The following is a 25,670-nucleotide window of genomic DNA, read 5'->3' on the forward strand; positions in this document are numbered from 1 at the left end:
TTTTTATGCAACCTAAGTGAACTTAAGTAATTTTAAGTTGTGGGCACATCTTTTTTGTTATTATAAAATAAATATATACAATAGAGACAAAAGGTTCTATTTATAAGAGATTACAAGACAATGTTTCTAAACAAAACACTCTTAAGAGAATGCAGAAAAGGAAACTTCTTAAACCAACTAAGATGACCATTATAGAAACATTACAATATTTTAATACCCTCCCTTAATAGTCATCATACTAACTACCCGACAGAAGACATGACCAAATCTGTAGGTCTTTTGGTCACAAATGCAAAAAAGGCTTCCCTCTTCTCCTCAGAATGCTCTACAACATTGAATTTGTTGTTGAGGCCCTCCCTGAATCTGCCGAACTTTTGGAGACAACCCAAGTAACAAAAGTCCCTCCCTTTATCTAGAGACATGCAGATCAACTGCTCAAACTAAAACCACAATTTTGAAGAAAAATCGGCAAACCCTTGTGCATACCGTTTGCCCTAGCAACTCTAGGTGCGTTCAAAAACAGCTACAAGAAACCACAATTTTTGTGGAAAAAATCGCCAAACCCAAACAATAATTTTCGAGGAAAAAATTATAAAACCGAACAAATGATTTTCGAGGAAAAAATTATAAAACCGAACAAACAATTTTTTTAGGAAATAATTTTGTTTTTATTAAAGGAAAAAATTATAAAACCCAACAAATAATTTTTGAGAGAAAAAACTAAAACCCAAATATAATTTTTGAGGAAAAGATTATAAAAACCCAACAGTAATTTTTTAGGAAAAAATTAAAAAACCCAAAATAATTTTTTAAGGAAAAAATTATAAAACCCAAAATTATAAAATTATAAAACCCAAAATGAGAAAAACCCTTTACAAAATCATAATTTTGGTGGAAAAAATCATACAAAAAATTGGGACCTTGAGGTAGGAAAGAAACTAACCACATTACAAGCAAGCACAAAAAATGTAGTGAGGAACCATAACGTGTGTGATGAATGGCTAAGGAAGGCCAAGGAAGCTAAGTTGATAGCCACTCACGCAAGAGAACACCCACAGAAAATCAAGGAAAAGGTTGCTAACAGGGACCATGCAAAGCAAGATTTTAGGCAAGAAGGTTCAAAACCTTTTTCCAAAATCTATAGATAATCAAGTTCGGTGAATATCTAGTTAGATGGAGAGACTTACTTGTTGAGGATGGAACTTGGGAAGGAGAACAGATTCTACAGCATCCCAATTTGCGATTGCTAGAGGACCAGCAATCCCGGGAAGGGAGGACTGTAATGTCCGTTTCTGCCTAGCCCAATATTAAAATAATATTTGCTAGCCTTTATTATTCTCGAAGGCTAAAGCAAGGAATTAATGAGGGAATAAAAGTTATTTAATTAAATATGTTGGAGAGCTAGGTATAAGACAAATGTTAAGTCATATTTAATAAATATCAAGGGGCCACCTAATGAGAATGATAATGGGGCGATTTTCACACTTAGGCCATTTAATTATTTGAAGGCCCAAGTCGAAATAATAAATATTAATGATGGGCGGCATATTTAAAGGGGCGGCTTATACTCAAATTGAAATATTAATATTTCAATGTAAAAGTCGTTTGAGTGATAAATCATATAAAAGGAAGATATTGAAGGCTTAATGGATTATTGATTACTTGTGGTTATCTTCTTTCATCATGAAGATTTTTCTCTGAGCATCACAGTCTTGAAGCAAATGCCCTAGGACGACACCCCTAGAGGCTGGTGATTTGGATGTAGCCCCAGGTCATCAAAACTGGAGAATTCATTGTCCAGATTGGAGGATTGAAGAATCAGATTGCAGGTTCAATTTGTCAAGTCACAGGTGTTAAAATTAGCCTTTCAGATTAATATAAGAACCCAGAAATCAGAATTAGCTCCTAATTAGTTGTTTGTAGATAAATAGAGATAACCAAAATGAACACAAAGACACAAGTACCCTAGGAAAACCTCCCTCTAGGAGGAAAAACCCAGCAACAACAGATCCTTAGATCTGATTAAGCAATAATCAGACAGTATCTTTACAATTCGGCTTCAACACTTGAAGCATTTAGAACCAGCAGGCTATGCACAGTGGTATTGTGTCTTCAAACTAGGGCATACACAACATGAAAGAACTTATCTACAATACACTTGTTCGCTGCCACAAGGAAGTTTGCTGTCTCTGTAAGGTGATTCGCTGCACCTTGATTCAGGTTCGCTGACCCTAGAACAAGGTTCGCTGATCTTGGAATGTAGTTCGCTATGCATAGAAGTGCATTCGCTGTCCTTAGGATATATTCACTGACTGTAGATGGCATTCGCTGATCACTGCTGAGGGAAAATGTATTCGCTATGTATTTGTGTATCTTTTAACCTTGCAAGTAGGAAAATATATAAGAGGTTCATCTTCTTACTTATCTTTAGGTCGGCCCATTTATCCTTGAGCGCTAAAATCATTTTGCATATAACAACGATGTGGATAGGTCCACACGTTTGGAGTGAGGCTTTAACTTAGTACATTTCAATATAGGGTTGGCAATATCATGAAACATGAGTTTCTTTATGTTTGGCGTGGAGGATATATAAGGGGGCCAGCCCTATTTGATTTCCACATTAGATACAATAGATAGGGCCCTGCCCTATAAGGATTCGGATGATGCCTTAAGGCAATCCGAATCCTATTTATTTTCTCACCAAGTTACAAAATCAACAACAGGGTTTTAGATTTTTGCTGGGTGATACCAATCATTTTCATACACATTGCTGGAAGGTGCGATATGCTGCAGATCAAAGGCATCTTATTCACAGATTGCAGCATTGGGCCTCTTCATTGTAGCAGTCTGTAGCTACAGCATTCAGCCCGCATCACATTTGCTTGAGAAGGGAATCGCAACCTCTACAATGCGCTGGATTAACCTTTCAAGGACGATCCTATTGAGTTTGTGGTCTTCAATATTGATGGGTTATTCAAGGTGAAAACAAACACGAGTATGAGTTGCATGTGATGTTCTGTAATTTTTGGTTATTTGCAACAGTATAAATATTGTAATACTAATAATCATTGGATTTCTCTATCTCAATAATAATACTTGAGAAGGTTTAAGTTTCCTTGCAAAATTCAGTTTTGTATCCTTCATTACAAATACTTATTGTTGAATGCACGAGCAAAATCAAGTCAAGAAATAAATCTCAAACATACATTTAAGACAAAACCATAAACTCCATTAAAAATCAGAGGAAAGGATCCCCTAGTCAGAAGGGTGTGTTTCGATTGAAGGGCTTCAGTCTACAATGCACTCGCACATCATTTTTCAGGGCTGCAATTGTTTATCAGATTTGGAGGCCAATTTGGAGGTGAAATTCAGAGCTACAGGTCAGTTTTAAACTAATTACAGCAAGATATCTTCATGCTTCTAAGTATCATTGAAAACAGCAACAGAAAGGACAAGTTTATCAGACCTAACACTGGTTTACTGGGAGTTTGACAAGGTCAGCTAGGATTTCAAGACAATTTCTAGGATATTTGTATCTAAATCTGCATATTTTAATCATCTTTATCTCAGGAAAATAAAAGAAGATCAATATAATACATTTCTGAAATTTCTGGGCAGAATTAAAAGGATTTTCTTTACTTCTATATTCAGTAATACTCAGAAATATATTTCTATTAGCACAAAAATAAGATCAATAATCTGTTTATAAATCTGAGTTTATTGAAGAATTTTTTTTACGCAAATAAAGTTCCAGAATATTTTGTGCCCTAGTTTGGAGATATTAATATTTATCTATTATCCCTATTTGGGGATAATTCACTCTTTGAATATGAGCAGCTGGGGGAGTTCTTAGTAGGTGGTGATATACTTTCTTATAGTCTAGATTTTTTACCTTTTCTGCATTTTCATTCTCTTTGAACTTGATTTTATAGATGCAACAGCCCTGCAAACGTGTATGAAGCTTGAACAGCTCAACAAATGCCAAGTGCAAAACCAAAGAATCTAAACAAGATTGAGGGCAACAATTTCTGCAAATTCGAGGAATCAGTACTTACAAACAGTTTGTGTTGTTGAAGGTGCAAAATGAAGGGAATGAAAAACACAAAGAAGAATTTATCTCATTGAATATGCAAAAGGAAAACTCATTTAAAAAATAGTTTATATGTTTTACCAAATAAACATGGTTCGACTGCTCACCTTTTTTATAAATGTCAATATTTTATAAAAATTTGAAGTGACCTAACAAACATGGTTTGACTGCTGATTCTTTGAGTAAAGTTCAGCATTTTTTGGAGTAATTTAAAGCAAGGATGTTTGAAGTTCATGCATTTGAGATATTACATTCCAAACTTTCAGAAAAAATGATGAATGTGGCAAAATTTTATCATCAATGGTAATAATTAAAAGTTGAACAGGCAATCCCATTCAAGAAATAAGTGGTAATAAAAAAGGTCAAAGAGCTTATGAGAAGAAAAGTGGTGTACTTAAAAAACAATACTAGAAGCCACCTCCAAAGGTCTCTATAAGCTTAATTTTTTATGGGGCAGCATGAGGGAATCCAGGTTTGGGAGAGGGAGGATTTGCCTTTATATCTTTGCAAGGAGATCTGGTCTATGAGGCTCACTATTCCTGAGCAATTGCACAATAATTAAGTGGAATGGGAAGCTCTCATTGCAGGCCAAGCAGTGGCAATTTCTTATAACATTAAAAAATTGAATGTGGAATGTGACTCCCTAATAGTTATTAATGTGCTGGTCAAAGAAAGAAGTCCAAGTTGGAAATTCAATTGGTATGTTGAAGAAGCTAACAGTTTAAAACAATACTTTGATTCTATTAGCTTCATGCATCTCAAAAGACACTTGAAACTCAGTTGCAGAACATCTAGCCAATGAAGGTATCAATCAAGATTCAAAACCCTCTTATGGCTATGTACAACAATCAAGTTAGCTCTTAGCAAGGCTTAGAGCCAAAACTAGTGTCTAAGTGCCTGTAGATGTTTTCTTTTGTTTTTAAAGAGCCTCAGAGGAGCGGTGACAAATCATACCCTCACAAGTAAATAGCTGTGGCTAATGACATGCTTCAATCGTTTCTCCACAAGTGGTGCTAAGATTTGATAGTAAGCTGATTGGAGGAGGATACAAGTATTTATGACAGGCTAGTTTAGATGATGGTGGAGAGAGAGAACATGTTAAAAGTATGTGTTCATGATTAATGTGTGATCGTAAGGCAAAGGCAAGTATTGTTATATGCATTGGCAGGTGTCCTAGGTTTCTGCTGTATGAAATGGCTACCCAGTGGCCTTCATTTCGTCAAAGAATTCTGGGTGATCAAGCATTAGTTGAAAGACGGAACTGCAAGGCACTAGCCTTCTACCTGTTGAATGATGTTATATGACTCTGGCTTCTTCAGTTATTTATACCAGATCAGTTTCCGGGGACGCAAATCCCTATAGAAGGATTAGAGTAGGGCCAGGCTAAGCCTTTGAATTAAGAGGGTGTGGATTCCACCACAACTCCTATGTGAAGATGCAGGTAAAGTGCTTGACACTTTGCATGTTCATCATTTTAGAGGTGGATTAGTGGTGGGGAGTGATCATACCGTTCCACATATATGTGTTCCCTCTTTACACAGAGCTTGCGAGCAGGAGGAAATATGTTGTGGTGTTAGGTTTCTGTCTCTAGCTGGTTATAAAAGGAGCCAAGCCTCTGCAACAGTCCAGAGGCTTGGGTGGAAAAAGTTGTGGATACTGGATATACTATATTAAAATCTCGTGAGTTTTGAGGGGACGTGCAGGGTGCTAATGGTCATTGAGGAGTGTCATTGGTGGTATTGATATTATATTTTCCTAAGTTAATTATTAATGCTCAATCATGTAATATATTGTAATTTTAGTTTCTTGTTAGAAACTTTCTATTTTGTAAATCCTTGTAATTTATTTATTGAGAGTTCTTGCTCATTGTTAATACATCAAATTTTTTTACCAATTACTTGCGTAAAATGGTATCAGAGCAACTGTTAAAAAAAAAATCGTTTTTTCTAAAATTTCTTTCAAGAAATTTTCTCGGTTTTGAAAAACGTTTTTCGAACTCAATTTTTTCACGGGATTTTTTCATGACTTTAGGAAGGTTGTCTTTTGTGCACACGTTCGTGACGACTCCTTCTCTGCTCACGTCGTCCTTCAAGAAAAACCCCACATCATTTTTTTAGGCGATATTTTTCATGACCCTTTCACACGATTTTTTTTCGTGCCTTTCTGCAAATCGTGGTGCGTCTCTTTTGTGTTTTGCGATTTCATATTTTTGGCGGAATTTTTAATGGTGACGGATTTCTTCTCACGACCCACGATTTTTGCCCGACGCCCTCAACTTGTGGCCTGCAGCTCGTGTGAAGGATTTTTCAGTCTTTTCTCCGCACAACCTGCAAATTTTGGTGATTTTTTTTTTTTTTTAAATCGTGTGGAGATTTTTAAGGCGTCTGCTCAACACGACCTGGTTCATGTTTATGTGTTCAGATCAGCCTGTGTGACCTACGGGATCTTTTTCTGCAGCCTGCATTTTTTGCCTAGGGTTTCTGCATTGTCAGCTAGGGTTTATACCCTTCATTTCAAGCCTGAATATTTTTTTCAATTGCAGATTCTTTGTGGGTTTTTCGAGATCCGAATTGGGTTACCTTTAGTTTTTTTTGGGTGCATCATTTTCCGTGCCTCGATTTTTGAGCCATCGGATTTGCATTCTGATTTCAGATTCCTTGTGGGTTTTTTAAAAACTAATCTGGGTCATTGTCAGAATTTTTTGGGTCAGCCGAAAAAAATTTCTCGAAATCTGTGCCAACCGTACTTCATCTTTTTCAAAGTCTATACCTGATTCTGCTTTTGTTTCAGAATCAAGCCTTTTTCGATTTTCTCGTTTTCCATGCATTGGGAAACGTGCAAGATGACGTCTTTGACCAACTTGATGTTGGAAGGCAATTAGAGATTTAATGGCAAAAATTATAACACCTAGAAGCAGCGCATGTTAACCATTTTTTAATATCACCACCTAGATGATCTTGTTTTGGGAAAAGAATCTTGTCCTTCCGCAGTCGGATCAGATCAAGACAAATTGGATGATCGCAATCGAGAAGCTGTCATGCTTCTTAAGCTCTCTGTCACAGATGACCAGTTACCTCAGATTCCTTTTGGTAAATCGGCCTCAGGAAATTTGGAAACATCTAAAAGAGTTGCATGAGACATCCAACAAAAGCTGAGCGTTCTTTCTAAAGAACCAGTTGTTCTCCATCATGATGAACGCATGTCCTTACAGGAGCATCTCAAGAAGATTAGGGACATTCGAGATCAGCTCGAAGCTATTGGTCGGAAAATGGAGGAAGAGGATATGGTAGTCATTACCTTGAAGAGTCTACCAAAATCCTATGAGCACTTCATAGAGACTCTCAACATTACATCTACGAATGTTGATTTGAAATTTCTGGAGTTGTGCACCAAACTTTTGGCAGCAGGATCACTGGAAATAACAGTTTGATAGCGGTGCCACTTCATCCCCCTCAGAACAAGCATTTGCAGCCAAATCTTTTCACAAGGATAAAGGCAAAGCTCAGTCATCTCAACAGAAGGGCTCCAACTAGTCTCAGGAAGATTCGAAGAAGAAGGTTCAATGCAATTATTGTCACAAATATGGCCATATGATTAAGGATTGTCGCAATTGAATAGCTTCCGAGCAGTGGAAGCAAGGGCGTTTCAGCCTAAAGCCAATGTCACTGAGCACACGGAGCAAAAAGAATCTGTCTTTTATGCCTTCATGGCTAAAAGACCTACAAATCATGTGAAACCTTCTGCTTGGTATATTGATTCTAGTGCTTCTTGGCATTTCACTCACAAGCATGATTGGTTTACAGAATTCTCTCCCTATACTGATCCAGTTATTTTTGGAGGAGGTGAAGAGTATACCGTTGTCGGCAAGGGCAATGTTCAGATACAGTCTAGTGGGAGGAATCTCATATTCCTCAATGTATACTGCATTCCTAGCATGGAACTGAACCTTCTCTCTATGAGTCAGATTATGCCTACCATAAGGCCTACCGGCTGATTGATGTAGACACCAATCGTCTCATCTTCAGTCGTGATGTTGTCTTTGATGAAGATCAAGGACCATTTCAGATTTCCTCATTTGAGCAGAATTTTGAGGATCAACCTTTGAAGGCTTCTGATTTAGGTGTTTGTCTTCCATTTGGTTCACCTGATGGGAGGGATGATGCAGCTTTTGTATTTGATGATGCACTACCTGAATTTCCTCTGGATGATGCTAATCTTTCACCTGTTCCATATCCTCTTCCACCCTCAGTTCCAATTATTCCACCTACATCTGATGTTGGCACTTCTACTCTCCAGCCTAAATGGTGGGCTAAGACCATCAGTGATCTTCGTCCTGATAAGCTCATTGAGGGTAGATCTTCCAAAAATAAGGGCAAGCAGCAAAATGCAATTAACTTTGCTCTCATGGCTAACATTCATAGTATTTATGAGCCTCAGACATATGCAAAGGAAAAAGGAATTCCAGAGTGGGAACAGGCAATGGATGCAGAATACAAGAGCCTTCTGAAGAACGACGCTTGGGTTGTCTCTGATCTTCCTCCAGGGAAGAAGTCCATTAGTTGCAAATGGGTGTATGTTGATGTGTTTTTCATGCACATGCGAACACAGAACAAAATACCTAAAGGTACCTTATCCTCTCTTGAACAAAGTTCCTGACTGCTGAAGATCTCGCCGAAGGATCAGTCAGAGTAACTCCAAGGTTCTGTTATGTAGGATCTCTACGTGTGGATAAGCTCTCTGTGGTATGATGTGATTTTGCTGGAATCACAAGGGGACTTACACTCGATGACCTGAACGTCTGATTTGCTGGAATCACAAGATTTCACTGGCCTAGATTTTAAAAAAAGAAAAAGGATGAGGGCGAAGAAAGGATCTAATTCTGACACTAAGAATGTAGGAGCAATGAATGATCTTTGATGAAATTCTAACTAAGTCTTGTCTTGACATCCCAGGACCATCTCCACAAGGTTAGTGCGATCTTCGGAGGAAAGCTTTATGATGTTCAGATCATTGCTACAGGCATAGACACCATCAGGCTGATGCATATCAATGAAGAAGTGACAATTGAAGTTAAGCTTAAGCTGAATGATTCCAGTTGACTACACAAGGCAAGTCTGCAATCAACAAACTGCTAGTAGTATGGATATACAAATTTCACCATCAATCAAACACATTTCTTCCACTCATCTAATAACATGAAATCAAAACTGAGAAGTATAAAGACCATGGAAATTGTTGAATCGACCCATAGATTTCACCATTTCTTCAATGAAGTTTTACAAGTCTTTTACAACATCTTGGCAACAATCTTTGCCTTCTCTTACTATTCTACTCTAATTGCTATTCTATCAACTGACTATTCACTATTAGCTAACTATTCACCTACTATCAACTATTGACTAACTATTAGCCTTTACAAATGAGGAGCCAAGGCTTATATAGTGCCCACAATACAATTCAATGGCTTAGATCAATTTGAGATCAATGGCCAAGATTTTACAATGAAACCCTAATTAGGGTTTGTTACAACAAACTTAATTCTAACCAATGAAATAATTGCATTATTTGGACACATGTCTTCTCTGGAATATTCGACCAATGGATAGTCAGGGTAGGTACATCGAAGTTAGTGCCATCTTTGATGAGTCAGGTACATTGAATCTGGACATGCTGAAGTGGACCAACCCGACTGGAGGAGTGATGACTGGGATGCCACCTTGTTTTCCTTCAAATGCTGGACTGGAAGAGGTCGTCCTTGATGAGGCTGGGCTGGAGAAGGTCGTCCTTGTTGACGCTGGGCTGGAGAAGGTCGTCCTTGTTGATGCTGGGCTGGAGAAGGTCATCCTTGTCCTGACCTGGTCTTTTTTCATCTGCCAAAACAAACCAAAAGATGATTAAGGACACATGATAACTTCATTTCAACATAGCATTTTCAACTTAAATCATCAACAAAAAGATATTAACATGAAACTTGCCCAAGATTTTCTCCAGGAACAGACCCTATAAGAATTTCGCCCTGGACCCTTTGGAAGGGTCAGGAGCGAAATTCCAACTTTAGCTCAAAATTCACATTTTTGAAGGTCAAACATCTTTCCAAGGCATTGCAAATAGCTTTTCTCACCCTAGTCCAGGCTTGACTTAGCACAAAATTTGGAGAAAAGGATGGTTTTAGTGTTTTTCGCTCTGGACCCTTTGGAAGGGTCAGGAGCAAATTTCTTGTTTGTAGCTCATTTTTTTCATCATTTCAACTTCAATCCACCTCACAAGGCAAGGAAACACTTTTCTTCTCTCATCCAACCCAAGTTTATCTTGATTTTGCAAGGCAAAATAGGTGATTGAATGATTTTCGCCCTGGACCCTTTGGAAGGGTCAGGAGCGAATTTCCTCTTTTGGCCTAAAATCATTACTTCTGGAGACAACCATCAACTTAAGGGCAATCACAAGGGCATCTTTTACCTTGGTCTAGGCATAGCTTGGCATAAATTTGAAAGGAATAGGTAGATTTTAGGATTTTCGCTTTGGACCCTTTGGAAGGGTCAAGAGCAAAAATCTTGTTTTAGGGCCATTTCACCATCATTTCAACTTCAAATCACCTCCAAGACTTAGAACACCTTGCCTCGCTCCTCTCCAAGTCATAAAAACCAAAATCTTGACTTGATTTGCAAGGAAAAAGGGTGATCTTAAGAATTTCACTCTGAACCCTTTGGAAGGGTTAGGAGCAAAATTCTTATTTGGCTTCAAAATTTGCATTCTTGGCGACCAAAATTCACTCTAAGGCAATCCAAATGACTTCTCTCACCCTTGTCCAGGTTTGACTTTGCTCAAATTTTGGAAGAAAAGATGGTTTTTTTAGGATTTTCGCTCTGGACCCTTTGGAAGGGTCAGGAGCGAAAATCATTTCTAGGCTCAATTCCTTCATCTCTCATGGTTTCTAGCAACTCAAAGTCACTCTTAGGGGCAACTTCCTCTTGATTTTACCTTATCCCACACTTGACCTAGCAAAAATTTGATAGCAAAAAGAGGTTTTGAGAAAATTCACTCTAGACCCTTTGGAAGGGTCAGGAGCGAAATTTTCATTCTTGACCAAAAATTATCATTTTTTCAACTTGAAACTTCTTTGCAAGTTAAGATTTCATCCTTCATTGTCATAGGAACAAGGTTTCATGTCCAAGAAAGATTAAAAAGTAGGCTTATAAGGAATTTCGCTCTGGACCCTTTGGAAGGGTCAGGAGCGAAATTTCCTTTCCTGGCTAAAATCCTTCATTTTCACAACTTCCAAACACTCTCAAAGGCAAGATCATGTCCATTTTCCCTTTCAACATGCTTTGGACATCACAATTTGGTCAAATAGGGAAGGAAATGAGGTCTAGGAGGATTTTCGCTCTGGACCCTTTGGAAGAGTCAAGAGCGAAAATCATGATTTGGGCTTGATTCTTCCTTTTTCCAACTCAAAATCACCTCTAGAAGGTAACAAAACATCATTCTTCACCCAGGAGACAAGGTTTGTGGTGTAAGCAAGGTCAAAAAAATAGGCTTGCAAGGAATTTCGCCCTGGACCCTTTGGAAGGGTCAGGAGCAAAATTCACCTTCTTGGCTAGAATCCTTCATTTTTTCAAAGCTTTCAAACATTCCAACGTCCAAACATGTCTACTCTTCCCTTCAAAATGCCTTGCAAATCAAAATTTGGTCAAACAAGGCAAGAAATGAGTCTTAGGTTGATTTTCGCTCTGGACCCTTTGGAAGGGTCAGGAGCGAAAATCTTGATTTAGGCTTTAATTGCTCATTTTTCAAACTTCAATCTTCTCCTGGAGGCAAATATAGATTGTTTTCCACTTGAGGAACCAGGTTTTAAGCTCATTCAAGGTAGCAAATGAGGATTATAGTGAATTTCGCTCTGGACCCTTTGGAAGGGTCAAGAGCGAAATTCCTAATCTTGGCCAAAATCCTTCACATTTCTACGTTCCATCACCTCAAAAGGCAGAGACATGTTATTTCCTTCCCAAATTCGCCCATGGAACAAGGTTGGTATCCAAAACAAGGGAGCAAATGAGGCTTATGAAGAATTTCGCTCTGGACCCTTTGGAAGGGTTAGGAGCGAAATTCCTATTTTTGGACAAGATCCTCACTTTTCAAAACACTTCTCAAGGCAAGAACACATCAAGACTCACACACAAAGCCTAATAAACCAACGCCCATCCAAAACAAGGAAGGAAAATGAGGGTTATAAGGATTTTCGCTCTGGACCCTTTGGAAGGGTCAGGAGCAAAATTCCTCTCCCAGGCTAGAATCCTTCATCCCAAGGTCTAAAATCTCCTCTCCAAGGCAAAGTTGCATCAAACCTTCTCAATTATGCCTCAAAAGTCTACAAACTTGGTCAAGCTAAGGAGAAAAACAGAGGAAATAAGAATTTCGCTATGGACCCTTTGGAAGGGTCAGGAGCAAAATTCACCTTAGGCCATGATCCTGACTTCATTTCTTTTGCATTTCTTCATTCAAACAAGTGCTTTTGCCTTCATTCAAGCCTGGGAATGCGTTAGTTCTAGGTTTTGGTCAAAGTAGAATATCTTATGGAGAATTTCGCTCTGGACCCTTTGGAAGGGTCAGGAGCGAAATTCGCTTTGGACCCTTTGGAAGGGTCAGGAGCGAAATCTTGATATTTTGGACTCTCCACCAGGATCATTTTATGGAATATAACATTTAAGTATAAGTGATACTTTAAGTTATATTCCATATATACTTTCAGGATGTTTGAGAGTGGTTTCGGACCTCCCGAAGTTATATTGCAAAATCTAGTTTTTGGAGGATTCTTCAATTTTCCAGACTTGGTCAAATTTCAAGATCAGGACATTCCAAACTTAGCCAAATTTCAGGGCATTTGAAGATCAGGATGACATTTCAGACTTCATCACTCACCAACTCGACCTAGCTCGGACCTTCAAGAATGATACCCACTCACAAAGCAAGACACAATTAGCAACAAGAGCAAAACCAGGCCCTAAGGAAGACTCTCAAAGAAACCCTAATTCTGAGGCCTTGTGGACTCACCCTGGCTTAAGCAAAGCCTATATTCCAACGATCCCCTCAACAGCACTCATCCTGCAAAGGCTAACAGACAAAACCCTATAAGACCTAGAAAGCAAACCCCAGAAAGCAAAAAAAGTAGGGGTCCCCATTTGCAATGGGGCGATGTGTGAATACATCACAACAGTGTATAAGGTCAAGTATCATGCAGATGGTACTTTAGATAAATATAAGGCTAGATTAGTTGCTCGAGGATTCACACAGACGAAGGGCATTGATTATGAGGAGACATTTGCTCTTACTGCCAAGATAAGTACCATTGGTCGCCTTCTCGCTATTGCAACTCAGTTTGGATGGAAAGTCCACCATATGGATGTTAAGAGTGTCTTCCTCAACGGTGAATTGCAGGAAGAAGTCTACATGACGCAACCTACTGGTTTCAAGGTTGCTGGCAAAGAACATCATGTAGACTCAGGAAAGCACTCTATGGACTCAAACAGGCTCCTCGAGCGTGGTACATTAAGATTGATCAGTACTTGGTTGCTCATGGTTTTCAATGTTGTCCTTCTGACACTAATCTGTATATCAAACACTCTGGTGATGATATTCTTTTTCTTGTTGTCTATGTGGATGATTTGATCATTACTGGCAGTTCAGCACATTTGATTGCAGAAATCAAACAGGACCTATGCAAGGATTTTGATATGATAGATTTTGGGCTTCGCCATTATTGTTTAGGTGTTGAGGTTTGGCAGACTGATAGTAGCATTATTATTTCCCAGTCTAAGCATACCAGGAACTTGCTTGACAAGTTTCGAATGCAGGATTGCAAAGTTGCTTCCAAACCTATGGAGACAGGACTGAAGTTGTCGGCCAAGTCTGATTCTCCTCTTGTAGATGAAACACAATTTAGCCAACTAGTGGGCAGTCTCATCTATCTTATTGCTACTAGACCTGATCTCAGTTTTGCAGTGAGCTATATTTCACGCTTGATGGCAGCCCCCAAGGTTGATCATCAAGTAGCAGCGAAGCGTGTGCTGCGTTATGTGAAGGGCACCTCTGATTATGGACTTTTTACACTAGGAGTCATGATCCTTGACTCAGTGGGTTCACATATTCAAATTGGGCAGGTTCGGTTGATGACAGGAAGTCAACCTCTGGATATGTATTCAGTTTGGGATCTGGTGCAGTCACATGGACTAGTAAAAAGGGGCAGGCAGTGGCTCTCTCCTCGACAAAAGCAGAGTATCGAGGAGCAGTTAAGGGCATGTGAGGCAATTTGGCTTCGCCAGATGCTTGCGGATATGCAAATATCTCAAGAAGGTCTGACTCCCTTGTTCTGTGATACTTAGGGAGTGCTCAAACTTGCCAAGAATCCCGTTTTCCATGAAAGAACCAAGCCTGTGGAAACTCACTGTCACTTCATCATAAAGCTTGTTCAAGACGGCTCAGTTCAGTTGCTATATGTTCCAACAGCAGATAAGACAGCAGATATTCTCACCAAGTCACTCAATCCAGATAAGTTTGTCAAATTCAGGGGGCAGCTTGGTGTTATTGATAGATTGAGCATTAAGGGAGGGTCTTAATATTATATTTTCCTAAGTTAATTATTAATGCTCAATCATGTAATATACTGTAATTTTAGTTTCTTGTTAGAAACTTTCTATTTTGAAAATCCTTGTAATTTATTTATTGAGCGTTCTTGCTCATTGTTAATACTTCATTTTTTTTTACCAATTACTTGCGTAATAGGTGGCAGTTGGATGTTGCTACGGTTTTGTGAGATAACAGGTTGTAAATGTCCTTTTAGTTCTAGTGTAGATGCAGGCTAAAGTTGTTTCATAGATAGCTTTTGGTTATGTATTTCCTGGTCTATGATAGGTTTTCAAGGTTGTTTCTACTGGTTTCATAGTAGCTTTTTGTATGTATTTTCATGCCAGCTTTGTCAACTTTAGATGTAGTGCAAAACTTTTTAAAAATTTAAAGGGCAGGGGCCACCATGGAACCCCTACTATTTTATCTTTCAAAAAAAAAAAAGTTTATGCTGTTGATAAATATGTGTGGAATTACTTTCACATGTGTTTTCAAAGGCAAAAAGATAAGCAAAATGTTACAAAAACTAATAAATACAATTTACTGTTAAAAATTAAACGTTGCATTTTAATTACAAGATATACCGGTCAAGGCCCACTTTGTTTAATTAGAGAGAGCAATATGTGCACTCATACAAAAATGCTCTTATTTTAAGGCATGACTGTAAGTACGATTTGGTTTCTACTTGCAAGGGCATCAGAGCTTTACCTGTTGGTAGCCAGGTGTTCCTTATTCTATTTCTATTTAAATGGCTGCCAAAGCCAGTCTGAATGCCTATCACAGCCAACAATCTTTTTTCAGGGTTTGCATTCCAAGTTGGGCGCTTGTGGAGGTAACCTTGACTCCTAGCAAAAGCTAGCTCCGTCTCCAGATCTGCAATTTTCTTTCCTAAATCTCTGGCAAACACCAAATAATACTCTTCTATGAGAACTTGATATTTTTAAGTGTATCTCTAATTCAAAGATTATGTGGGTAGTATGGAAGGAAAAATGCTTATCTATAATGTATATTCATTGTGACCCTTAACTTTTTATGGAAAAAGGTCAGCATTAATTAACAATTAAAAAAAACACAAAGTTCCACACGTGCATACTTGCATCTGAGATTCATCAACTGCTCATCTACATTCATTATCCTTGTTACCTAAGAAAAACAACAAAAAGTATTGTTCAATTGCCTGCAGATGAATTTAACACCAACCTGACTAACAAAAAAAATGCATGAAATGATACATAAAATTGTTCCAATTAATATATTAATTTTAAAATAAGCAAGGATTTGTAAATCTAATTTACCTTTGATGGCACGTTGCACAAACAGCAAAACAAAAAATTCCGCTAGAAAGGAATTGGAGAGAAAATAAACCTGTTCATTATTTTGCTGAAGAAGACTAGTAAGCAATTTTCTCATCTCTGCATCTTGCCACAACCTGATGGCGAAAGACCTCAAGTTGTCATAGAATGATTTTGATTCAATAATTTAATATTTGATAGCAAAACTACTAAATTTCTATGCACATCCTCCTACATTCTGGTTCCAAAACTAGAGCTCTGTGAATGATTTAAAGTTTTAAAAGAAAAAATTAATTGGTCCAAAAAAATTCTTTGATGTTGAAGTAAAAAGAGAAAACCACGCTTTTATGATCCATGGTACCAGTAACTATGCATGAACTGGAGTGATCAAACTTCCTGGATGTCTCTTCCAGAACAGCATAAGATGAGGAAGCCCATTAGGAGGAGCTAACAATGATCCAAAACAAAGCAAATCAAAAAAGAAAATGAAGTAGCATTTAACCTTTCAAAAATCTTTCAAAATACAAAAGAAACAACAAGAATCAGTAGCTGATTGTTAGAATATGAAATCCCACTTATCAGGCCCAATTTGAATGACAGGTTACAGCTGGTCTGTAGGGACGAAAAATATGTTTTGAATTTCAAATTCATGTGGACAAGTTGGCAATAGGAAAAGTGGGTGCTTTTCCCTCCTAAGAGGCCTATTTAAGATAGGAATCTTTTCCTTTCTACTCACTCATTCATTCAAGTGAGATTTTTTATTCTAGTGTTTTTTGGTATCTTTAGAAACTGTCAATATCTCTATTTGTTTCTCTTTGGAAGGGTTTTTCTTTTTTTTACTTGAGTTAATACATGTAGATCTAACGGTGAGTGTTTGGTGATTCTGATATGGTATTAGAGCTAAGGATTTAACACTCGGTTCAAAGGCCACTCACTCACTCATTCAAGTGAGATTTTTTACTCGTGTTTTTTGGTATCTTTAGACACCGCCAATATCTCTATCTGTTCCTCTTTGGATGGGTTTTGCTTTTTTTTTGCCTTGAGTAGATGCCTGTAGATCTAATGGTGAATGTTTGGTGATTCTGATACGGTATTAGAGCTAAGGATTTAACCCTTAGTTCAAAGCCCACCGTGCCTTGTGAGAGCTATCACAAATTCGCAAAGCAAAGACTGCATGACAAAGGAGCACCCTATGATATTGAAGTGTGGTGATGCTGAGTTGTTCTGATAATTTCATACCTAAGAAGACTGCAGAAAATTGGGGCAGTTTTGTCATATGTTGTCAGAGAAAGGAACTTAAAGAAAGAAAGTACAATCTAGATACTGAATTTTCAAGATCTCACATATCTAGGGCGTTCCTCTTAAAAATTGAGCGGAGATGTTTTACTTTTCTATTAAAAATCCAAAGAGCTTGAAACAAAGGAATGGATAATGAAAAGTTTGATGCCATGAGCCCAGGTTTTATTCTCACTAAATCTTGCGCATCTTGTAGTAGCCATGGGAACACATCAAGTTAGGAGTCGAAATTATGGATTGCGTGGAGTTAGGGCTCTAGTGTAATCATAATAATAGTGTTCCACGGAAACGCGTTCCCCCCCTCCAGGCCCAAGTCCCCTGTCCCCGAAACCCGTCCCCGAAACTTTTTCCCTTTGTCCCCCTTTCCCCAAAGCACATCCCCACGCCCCCCGTCTCCCCGTCCCCAATGGCCGTGGAACAATGAATCATATTAAATACTCAAGCCCACCCTCATGTCTCTATGAGATCTGTCCTAATAATATCTAGGCTAAGCTTTGTCAGATAGGCTTAGCTGAATAAGTAAATCAAATGGACTCTTATATTGGAGCCCCAGGTTCAAACTCAAGGAGATGTCACACAGCATTGAAATTTCATGAAACAGGGTGTAAATCCTCAGTAGCTTTGACACAAGAGATCCCCCTGGTTAAAGCGTCTAAGCTCAATAAGAAAAAAAAATTTAAAAATAATCAAAATTTAAAAGAAAAAAATAATAATAATTCAATAAAATTCTGTAAAAATGTGGAATGGGACAAAAACCCAATTGGTAAAACTATCCCCACTTTCGTAAATCAAAGCCTGGATTCAGTTCACGGCAGACACAACAAATCGTTGAAAACGGGTAATGACCGCGGCGAATTTACGAACCCAAATAGAAACAAAAATAAACTGTTAAAATGTGGCCAAACCAATAAAACCCTGACTAGAAGTACCTTAACTTTATCAATTCTTTTATGCTAAGCAAAGTTTTTGAGACAGCATAACTTCTTCTGAGTATTCGTACAATTATTTTCAAAATCTATAGAAAAACAGATATAACGATGACTGAAGATATCCGAATTGAACCACACCCAAACTTTAAATATTTACAACAAAGAAACAAAAAGCATACCTTCCGGCGATGTAAAACCAGGCAAGGCAAGAAACCAAAACCATCAACAAGGTACTCATAATGCCTCGCCCCGATTCCGCCTGATATGCTTTAAATCTTTGTCTGTGTTTTATCCCATTGCTGTTATTCTCCCTCATTATCATCTTCCAAACTTTGATTTTAACTCTCCGTCGACTTTATTTTTGCCAGCAAATTTCTCCCTGAATATACCGATACGTCGTGGTTCAGATTGTATAAGAATCGGGCTGAAAATTTCTGCAAAGGTTCGATGAATTTGTACTTTACTTCATTCATTGCCGCCACTGCTTTCAAGCAATCATTGTCTGTATCATCATTAATTTAATTTGTAAGGAAATTTTGCAGCTGGTTTCAGCTGGTAGAAATTGAAGATTTAAAGAAGCTTCTGCTGTGCTTCTTGCATCCCAAAAACAGAAATTTCTTTCTGAGACGGATTTTCCGTTAAAAAAAGATCGTCTTTTGCTTTTGACTTTTATACTACATTCCCAATTGTTCGAAAAAATAAAATAAAATTAGGCAAGGCTTGGGCTTTTTCTTACGTCTCCTGATTTTCCTATGCAAAGCTGACTCCTCATTTGTAACTCAGAAAACTGTAATTTAGTTCGAAACCTTGAAACGTGCTATTAAAATAAAGCAAGTTAATTTCATTTTTAATATTTGTTAGAAATGCTTGAGAAGTGAAGGGAGGAGATAATATACATAGGATAGTACCTATTAAGTGAGTGGAGGAGATAATAGACATAGGATAGTACCTATTAGTTGGGATTCTTAATTTTGTCCTTCTTAAAATCATAAAGATAATTTCAAATCATTTTCATTTTTTTTAAATAGTTTATTTGATAAGTGTCTTGATTCTAATTAAGGGTTCACGTGTTACATTATTAAATATAATGTCTTATGGTATATTTTTTGTTAAGGTGTTTTACAAGATTTGAAAAAGGTAGGTAGATAGTAGAGCATTAATTTATGTTGGTGTATTAATGTAACATCACATGATTTGTTGTTGTTTTGATGTAAAGAACACATTTCATTCAATTATAAGTACTCATGATCAATACTAACAACTTTATAGTCACAACTACTAGTACGATAATATTAAAAATGTTAGAAACTAAAACAACAAATGATATCACAACTATTGGAACAAGCTCAACTATTGTGTCATCTACCCTAATGCTTGTGTAATGGAAAAGCATGTGAGAAAAAAAGTCAAAGCAAACATGTGGACAAAACAAGTCAAACAAAAAAAGAAAATATTATGTCAAACAATTCAATCCTACTTGTGACTACAAGCAAATGCATTATATAAGAGCAAAAATAAAACTAGAAGTTAAGTTGTTAGTAGCCTAGGTAATAATTAGCTCACACCATCTTAGATGTGAAACAAGCAATGGAACATTCAAATCAAATATGCAAATACTCTAAAAGATGAATCTTTAACAACTTATGTGAATAGCAAATAGCAAAAAGCAAAAATAACTTATTGCTTGATCAAAATTCACAACAAAAAAAACCATGATTAGCAAAGAAAAAGGGGACAATCCAAAGTAGAAGTTACAAATTATTTGGTATGACTTTTGTTTCTTCTTGGACGATTCAAATTTTTGGGTAACAAAGACTCTTGACTCATAGATGTCATTGAAAATTTTCATTTCAATGTTCTAGGTGTGAAAAATAACTCCAAAAAAAATTGAAATTAATTTAAAATTGAAATATCATCAATTCCTTCCAAATAATTTTTAAGGTTTTATTAAAGCACATGAATTATTAACTTGTATGTTAGGATTTTGTATCTTAAGACAAATCTTAATTCATTATTAGACATTTGACCATTATATAAGAATTATACATAGGTATTATTATATGTTTGTATGTAATTTTTTATTGTTGTTTTGTAAAATGGACTTGTTAACAAAGATTTAACCAAGGGGGGATCTCCCTACCCAAAAAGCTCAACAATAATTTTTATAAATACCACCTTATTCAGATGAAGGTTGAAGACACTAAGACGAGCATAGTTTCGATAAATAGATGTAATATAGTCTAAAGCTACAAGCACAAGTTCAAATCTAATTGCAAGTTAAAATCTGTATGGAAGTTCAAATTAATTTCGTAGTTAGTTTCTAAATTCACAAGTGTTCACCTAATTGCAAGTTCGATTAGGTGAACAAGTTCAAATCTAATTGCAAGTTCAACATATTCTAAAGCTACAAGCACAAGTTCTTATCTAATTGCAAGTTTGAATCTGTATGGAAGTTCAAATTAATTTTGTAGTTAGTTTCTAAATTCACAAGTGCTCACCTAGTTTTACATGAGACTTAGATAAATTAACAAAACAATTATTACAATCTAATAATACATTATTATGTTGATATGTGGTGATTGATCATGCAAGTATTGTACACTCGTTATGAAAAAAAAGTTGTCGTTTTTCTTGAAGAAAAAAAATGATATTGAAAAACCCTAAAAATAATCGACTTTGAGTGTTGCCCTAAAAAATTATTTGTTATAAGTGGTTGGAATGCAAAAAGGTGTTGTAATGGTGTCATATTGAATTAACTGGATAATAAGAAAAGATTGGATGGTTGTGTTCTGTGGATGTAGCCCATCTTGGGTAAACCACGTTAAATCTCTATGTTATGTATTTTTTCTTCATCTTGTGTGTTTGTATCTGCATATAATTGTTAATTTGTATTTGCTCTGGATCTGTGTAAACCCTAACATATTAGATATTTGAACATTATATAGGATTATGCATATGTATTATTATATGTTTGTATGTAATTGTTTAACTATTAGAACTCACCATTTTGTAAAATTTGAGATCGATTGTTTTATTTGTTTACATTTTAGTTGTTCAAATTTGGGTGTTGCTTATGGATTTTGATCTTACATTTTTGGCTCAAATTGAAGCCATTTTTAGCTCCAAAAGCCAAACCTTGGTTGCTAATATTTCTAAAAGGGCAAAATTTCACCCAAGCTTAAGTTGACTCTAAATCCTAAAAATACTAATCCACCATCCAACCCTTCTACCTCTAAGCTCACCTTTCCAAACTAATTTAAGCAAAAAATAAACAAGACTTGATCTATTTGAAGCAATGATTGACACTTTGTGGTCCATTGTTCATCAAATACAATCATTAAGGAAGAAGCTAGAAATAGATAAAGATTTCTCTCTCATCTTTTTTCTCCTAGTGCTAAGGATAAAGGGGAAACTCTTTCAATATGTGCTTTAGTTGCATCTAGGAATGAATGGGTATTGGATTTTATTGCTTTCATCATATGACCAACTCTAAGGGGATTTTCACATTTTTTTTTTTAAGATTGTAATACTTCAATAATTGTAATTGTTAACTCTTCACACAATGATGTCTTGGGATTAGACACACTTGAAATGCAATTCATGGTGAGCACATCAATGATATACTATGTTCCATAGATTTTTAGCAACCTCCTTTTTATATTAGATTTATCTATTGTAATGAAGGAAAATTTGTGGTTTTGTTTTTACATAATGTGGTGATCAAATAGGTGCAAAATCCGATGGTTATGGTTGCTTATGGGGTAGCTAACTGTGCTAGTTGCTTGTATAGGTTCATTTTTTCAAATTCTTCTCAAGCTTCAACACTCATTGAATATGCTAATTTTGTTGGCATGTTTGTCATTGATGTCAAGTACAAATTTTTGGTTTTATGTTTCAGATTTGTAAAGCTATTGAAACTCTACTTTTATGTAGGGTTTGGTACATGATCTAAAAAAACACAGTAACAAATTGTCAATATAGCCCAGTTTTTTATAGATCTTGCAAAGTGAAATGCATATAAATAGAAGAAAATATACAAATAAATGATTGTACTTGCTTATATGCATACATAATGAATGATAGTTGAGATGCTTCATGGCTCTGTAAAAAAGATGGATCTGCATTTCTGATGGCTCAGTTTGTTTCTCATCAGTTGTGTTGAAGGCATGGAGATACTGGGATTTGTTACTATCATAATGTTACAAAAATATTTATTTTGTGAATTAGTTTCTGTTGGTTATGGTACAGTTAGATGAACTAATCATTAACATTTCTTTTCATTCATAAATCAGAAGTATTTGTTATTAGTTAAGGTTTGGTTAAAAGTAGTTTCAACTTCCTCTCAACCCTATGAAACTACTTCTCAACTATACATCTAAAGGAGTCTATTTAATAACAAGTCATTGACATTCAATGGTGGTGTGAAGAGTATGGTCGTGTGATGTGAAATTTGAATATAAAACTTGTTGTTTGCTTAAGATTAGTGTGTGATAAGTGTGCACAAGTTAATGTAAAATTTGGAAATGAGTATGAATCAGTGTTCTACTAGAATGGAGAAATTTAACCTTTTTAATACAACAACTTATCAACCGGTAAACATAAAATCATATAACAATAAGCAACAATGTAATCACAAAGATGAACCCAATAACACCATAGATTTATATGTGGAAAACCTCAAAGAGGAAAAACCACGGTGGGATTGGAGACCCACAATATCTATCCACTAATCAGATGAATAAATATTACAATAAGGGGCCTGCACATGCAGGAAGGCCGATAGCCTAAAGCACACTACTCATCACAAAAGGAGTCTCACTGACTACATAAAACATTAGACAACAATCCGGAATGGAGAAAGTTGGCCCTGATGAAACCTTTCATTCAATAGTATTTAGCCTTTAATTCATTCAAATCCACCTGAGCCAAGATGGCAAAAGGTTCATACAAATAAAAAATTTCCTAGAACTCCTCCCTTCGGATTGTCAACAAAACTTCTCCATCATTCCCCCTTATTACTCTTGAAACGAGGTCATATCTCTCTGCAACTGCCTTGAGAAGGTTGACATCCATGAATACATTGGGAACCACTAACTTGCCCAAGTCATATTGCCATGTACTTGAGAACGAAGATTGCAAATTCCTCTATCCACACCATAATTTAAACATCTCTACCCAGACATGGGTACCCTAGCATCTGAAATAGTATATGCTTTATCAACTAACCCTTCTCCTAGGGTTTTGCCTTGTATAAGCCTTTGCCCCTGATATTTATCATTTATTGACGGTTTCAATTGGTCAAGAAAGTCAAACAGATTCCTCTTCAAATACTCTTTTTGTCCTGAGTGCTTTCATGAGGGAGCCATCCTTCTTGATTAGGGCCTTTTTAACAATTACCGACAGATGGAGGAGTGAAACTAGGGCTTAACACGAGACTTAAGAATCTCAACATAGAAAAATAAAAAATCTAACTCCTTTTATGCCAAGATTTTTTAACCCTATAACAATTCGCAATCCTTTCACCACAATCTCACGCAATTCACAACTTTCAATAGTTTTAACAACACAAAAGGGGAATTGAACAACTTACTGCTTTATAGGCACTGGGTGAACCTCAATACTGCACTACAAGAACTCTTTCAGATCTTCTTTAGCTCTAGAATCACCTTCTGGTCACTAATAGATTTCTTTGTGAATCGAGAATGATTTTGAAAAGGTTTTTATTATCATTCTAGAACCAAGAGTCACCATCTTGTCTGCCATTACTGCTCGCACAAGTGGTAAATGACTTGAATTCATATTTGAACCAAGTTTGAAACTGGACTCTTGATTCTCTCCATGATGGCATGTCGCATGATTCATACTAGTCAATTTGATATTGACCATATCTTGTGGCAAGTGGACACATCAAAAGCATGATGTGGCACCTCCAACTCATCATCCTCTTCATTATCATCAACGACCCCCACCATTTGACTTATCTTGCCCCCCCCTAGACACGTGGCATCATCTTGTGATGCCGCAATCATTATCCCATGATCATGTTTGACCGCAGGGTAGCAAGAGCCATAAGATTTGTTCAAGCTTGATCTTACTGGCCATGGTGTCCACCTTCTCTAGGCATTTAAAGACCAAGCATATTTTGATCAAGATTTAAAAGATCTTCATCCATTAACACATGTGCAGATTATAGGAAACTTAGTAGCCCGTCTGCTATCACAAAGGTATTGGTAACAATACTTAAGGTCAGACTTAGGAAAATTTTATGCAACTGATGAAATATTTAAAGGGAACCCACCCAGGAGAAATAAAATGCAGAGTTAGAAAAAAACAAGAACCACCAAACAATTGAATACCTGGGACACAAAAAGGCCCCACCAACGTTACTAGAACCCTCAGACTTAGGTGAAAAAGGTAATGCAAAATTATAACAGTTTAGGGATTTTATCGGAGACTTAAACAAAAATGCATAAAACCATAAACCCTAAGCCTGAAGCGTATGGCAAAAACAAAATTTATCCAGAAATGACCAACATTTTGCTTGAGGCATGAAGATTTTCACTAGGTCATTTTTCATAACTATCAGTGGCTCTAGTTGGGGACAATCATCACTCAGGTATGATATGAGAATCCTGAATCTTTGGTGGAGCAGACCATTCACAGAGAATACCAAAAAAGGAAGCTACCTAGACATGGTAACTCAGACAAGAAAGAAAACCTATTCTACTTATATACAAACCTATTCTAATGTTCATAAAAAGAACTACTTTAAGAAAAGTAGGGCTTCAATTATTGTCCATGAATAGGCAATTCAAGAATTTCATCGTTTATATCTTGGAGAAAATATGAATCTTCTCTCCACTTGCTTTGGATCAAATATGGACCAAGCCAAATGGCATCAAATTTGCCATGTTTTCCTTTATCTTCTATCCTGGCATTTCACATCAGAACCAAGTCATCACCAAGGGGGAATCGCCTTACCCAAAAAGCTCAACAATAATGTTTGTAAACACCACCTTATTCAAATGAAGGTTGATTGTCTTGTTCGACAAATAGATTTAATATAGTCTAAAGCTACAAGCACAAGTTCAAATTTAATTGCAAGTTCAAATCTGTATAGAAGTTCAAATTAATTTTGTAGTTAGTTTCTAAATTCACAAGTGTTCACCTAATTGCAAGTTCAACATAGTCTAAAGCTACAAGCACAAGTTCAAATCTAATTGCAAGTTCAAATCAGTATGGAAGTTCAAATTAATTTCGTAGTTAGTTTCTAAATTCACAAGTGTTTGCCTAATTGCAAGTTCAATTAGGTGAACAAGTTCACATCTAATTGAGAGTTCAATATAGTCCAAAGCTACAAGCACAAGTTCATATCTAATTGCAATTTCAAATCTCTATGAAATTTCAAATTAATTTCGTAGTTAGTTTCTAAATTCACAAGTGTTCACC

The 25,670-nt window shown here is 36.6% G+C and overlaps 1 protein-coding gene across 1 annotated transcript in view; it reads right to left on the bottom strand.

The window, feature by feature from the left end:
• The window catches only part of LOC131060382 (hydroxyproline O-galactosyltransferase HPGT2), a 137,316-nt gene extending 118,286 nt beyond the window's left edge, over window positions 1-19,030 (bottom strand). Inside the window, exons 1-4 of the mRNA XM_057993580.2 lie at window positions 18,401-19,030; window positions 16,070-16,133; window positions 15,798-15,847; window positions 15,413-15,600 (exon numbers count right to left, since the gene is read on the bottom strand). Of these exons, the coding sequence (XP_057849563.1) occupies window positions 15,413-15,600; window positions 15,798-15,847; window positions 16,070-16,133; window positions 18,401-18,543 (445 nt within the window). The 5' untranslated portion in view covers window positions 18,544-19,030. The remainder of the gene's footprint in view (window positions 1-15,412; window positions 15,601-15,797; window positions 15,848-16,069; window positions 16,134-18,400) is intronic.
• Window positions 19,031-25,670: the final 6,640 nt, after the last annotated feature.

The sequence above is a fragment of the Cryptomeria japonica genome, chromosome 4 (genome assembly GCF_030272615.1).
Source record: "Cryptomeria japonica chromosome 4, Sugi_1.0, whole genome shotgun sequence".
Lineage (NCBI taxonomy): Eukaryota > Viridiplantae > Streptophyta > Pinopsida > Cupressales > Cupressaceae > Cryptomeria > Cryptomeria japonica.